This window comes from Penaeus japonicus, unplaced genomic scaffold, assembly GCF_977035675.1.
Source record: "Penaeus japonicus unplaced genomic scaffold, GWHDUDI00000001_assembly GWHDUDI00000009, whole genome shotgun sequence".
Lineage (NCBI taxonomy): Eukaryota > Metazoa > Arthropoda > Malacostraca > Decapoda > Penaeidae > Penaeus > Penaeus japonicus.
In genome coordinates, this window is record NW_028234411.1 from 42,971,378 (window position 1) to 42,973,877 (window position 2,500).

At 32.2% G+C, this 2,500-nt stretch overlaps 1 protein-coding gene across 1 annotated transcript in view; it reads right to left on the bottom strand.

The window, feature by feature from the left end:
• Nucleotides 1–1,849: 1,849 nt before the first annotated feature.
• Nucleotides 1,850–2,500, bottom strand: part of LOC122248394 (beta-1,3-galactosyltransferase 6) — a 6,392-nt gene continuing 5,741 nt past the window's right edge. The window contains exon 2 of the mRNA XM_043008408.2: nt 1,850–2,500. This exon is cut by the window's right edge and continues 419 nt beyond it. Coding sequence (XP_042864342.1) covers nt 1,860–2,500 — 641 coding nt within the window. The 3' untranslated portion in view covers nt 1,850–1,859.

Genomic DNA, 2,500 nt, shown 5'->3' on the forward strand with positions numbered 1-2,500 from the left:
GGTGGAAGGGTATGCAATCAGGCAAGGTAGCATTGCTAAAACCAAAGTCCTATAAGAGCCTTCAATTAAATATAATTCAAACTCCAAATAGCTGTGGAAGACTAGACGTCAAACAAGAAACCACTTTCACCAATCAGAACATACAGACTAAAGCAGGACTTCTGCTGTACTCGAGCAACGCACTCGAAAACTAGATTTCTCTCCATACATTGCTACACGTGGAGTAACTGGACTGCAAGCCAGTCATGATGCAAATGAAAACAGTCTTCCATGTTGACAACCTTTAGTTGCTACATGAATCAAGCCTGGTAGTGGTATATTTGCTTAACGGTTACTGAAAATAGGCTTATCAAATTCATTATTTTTTCAGTTTTCAACGTTGGAAGTACATTAGTTATAGGATCACCAAACCTGCTATCCTGCCTTATATCTATATCTAGCCATATCTTTGGATCTGGTAATGCACATCATCAAACCTTTACAAATTATATGCAAAGAAATCTTTTGCATGTCATTCCTAAACAAGGTAATAATACCAATTTATAACTAATCCCTTGCAGAGGTTAACCCATTGGTCGCGGTATTAAATAAATATTTGTGCAGTAGGATGGCTGGTTTACATGTCTGGCACGGTGCCATCCGCGTCTATGACCAACTCTGCCTTTGCAGCAAATCATGCCATCCATTGCCAATGGGTTAATCATGATTTTCTAATCATAAATTAATTTTAAAAAAGAATAAGAGAAAGACAAAAATAAAATAGGTTAAGCAATTATCACTGCAGATTCAGAAAACCAAACTAAAGCATTCAAGAACTTATATTATAAAGATCAATATAATAATAAAAATATAAAAAAAAGCAAATAAAAAGCCATAATAATATTCTTTTTATTATAATTAGTTGCAGCATGAAATGAGAGACTAACTTAGTGTGCTGATGTATTGTGTTACGCAACTACAATTTTCCATAAAAATTGGAGACTAGACCCTTACAAACACGTACACAGTTCAACTTAAAACCAAAACTTTTAAAAAATGTATGTATATGTATGTCTGCTGGTATTCAGGTAAATATAAATTAACAGATAAACAAATAAACACATAAATAAGTAAAAACATACATTTATATGCGCACACACACACACACACACACACACACACACACACACACACACACACACACACACACACACACACACACACACACACACACACACACACACACATATATATATATATATATTATATAAATATATATATATATAATATATATATATATATATATATATATATATATATATATATATATATATATATATATAATATATATATATATATATATATATATATAATATATATATATTTATATATATATATATATATATACATATATATATATATAAATATATATATATATATATATATATATATAATATATATATATATATATATATATATATATATATAATTATATATATATATGTATATAGAGCAGATAGAGAGATCAATAGAGAGGTCGATGGATAGTTATAAATATGCAAATATATGCATATTATATATTCATATGATTCATAATATATATACATATAATATATAACATATATACATAAATATAAATATGTGTGTGTATATATATATATGTGTATATTTTTTCCATGACAAGCACTTTTTTCACTTAAATCACCTTTACATTCATTACCAGTATTTTGGAATGGCACAACTTTTGCATATCTTTTTGAAAATTAAGTTACAGCATAATAAAATACAATATTGAGGTTCTAATATTTCAAAATTTAACAGCCTAAAATATTTTTTGCACAGAAATGGAAGATTGGCATTGCTCTAATAGTTTCTCTCGTCTACGGGATTGACGAGTCATTGCGCTCACAACACTTTGACGCCGGCACATTCCAGTTGTACTTATAGGACTTGCGCACCTGGAACTGTTCCTTGCATAGGAGTCCTGTGGCTTTTAAAGAGTTGAACTTCTCACGCATGTGCAGCGTGCTCTGCTTATGACTGACTAAGTACTCATTGTTACAGCCTCTAGAGATGTATTCTGTGTCGAATCTTGTGTCATGAACTCGATGTAGGTCGACTGGGGCTAACCACACTCCTAACGATACATCTTCATTCTTGTATAACTTAAGATACTTGGAGTTCACTGCAACAAACGTCACTAAATCGGAGGAGAGAACATAGCCCCCACCTAATGCATATGGCAAGTAATGATCGCACAGAACCCAGTCACTCTCTTTCCACACCCCTTTCTTCTTGGGCGTTGCTCTTCCATCAAAGAATCCCCAGTAGAGACGTTGTTTGTATGGTACTGCCTTGAGCTCTTTATGGAGCTGTGGGATCTGAATGTATGAATCATCATCACATTTCATGAGGAACCTAAACTTGACATTGTAGTGTACATAAACCAGGGATGCTAAAAGCTTCTTTGTAAGGGCACTGTAAGAGTCAATAACATTATTCAGGAGCAGCAAATCCCCAA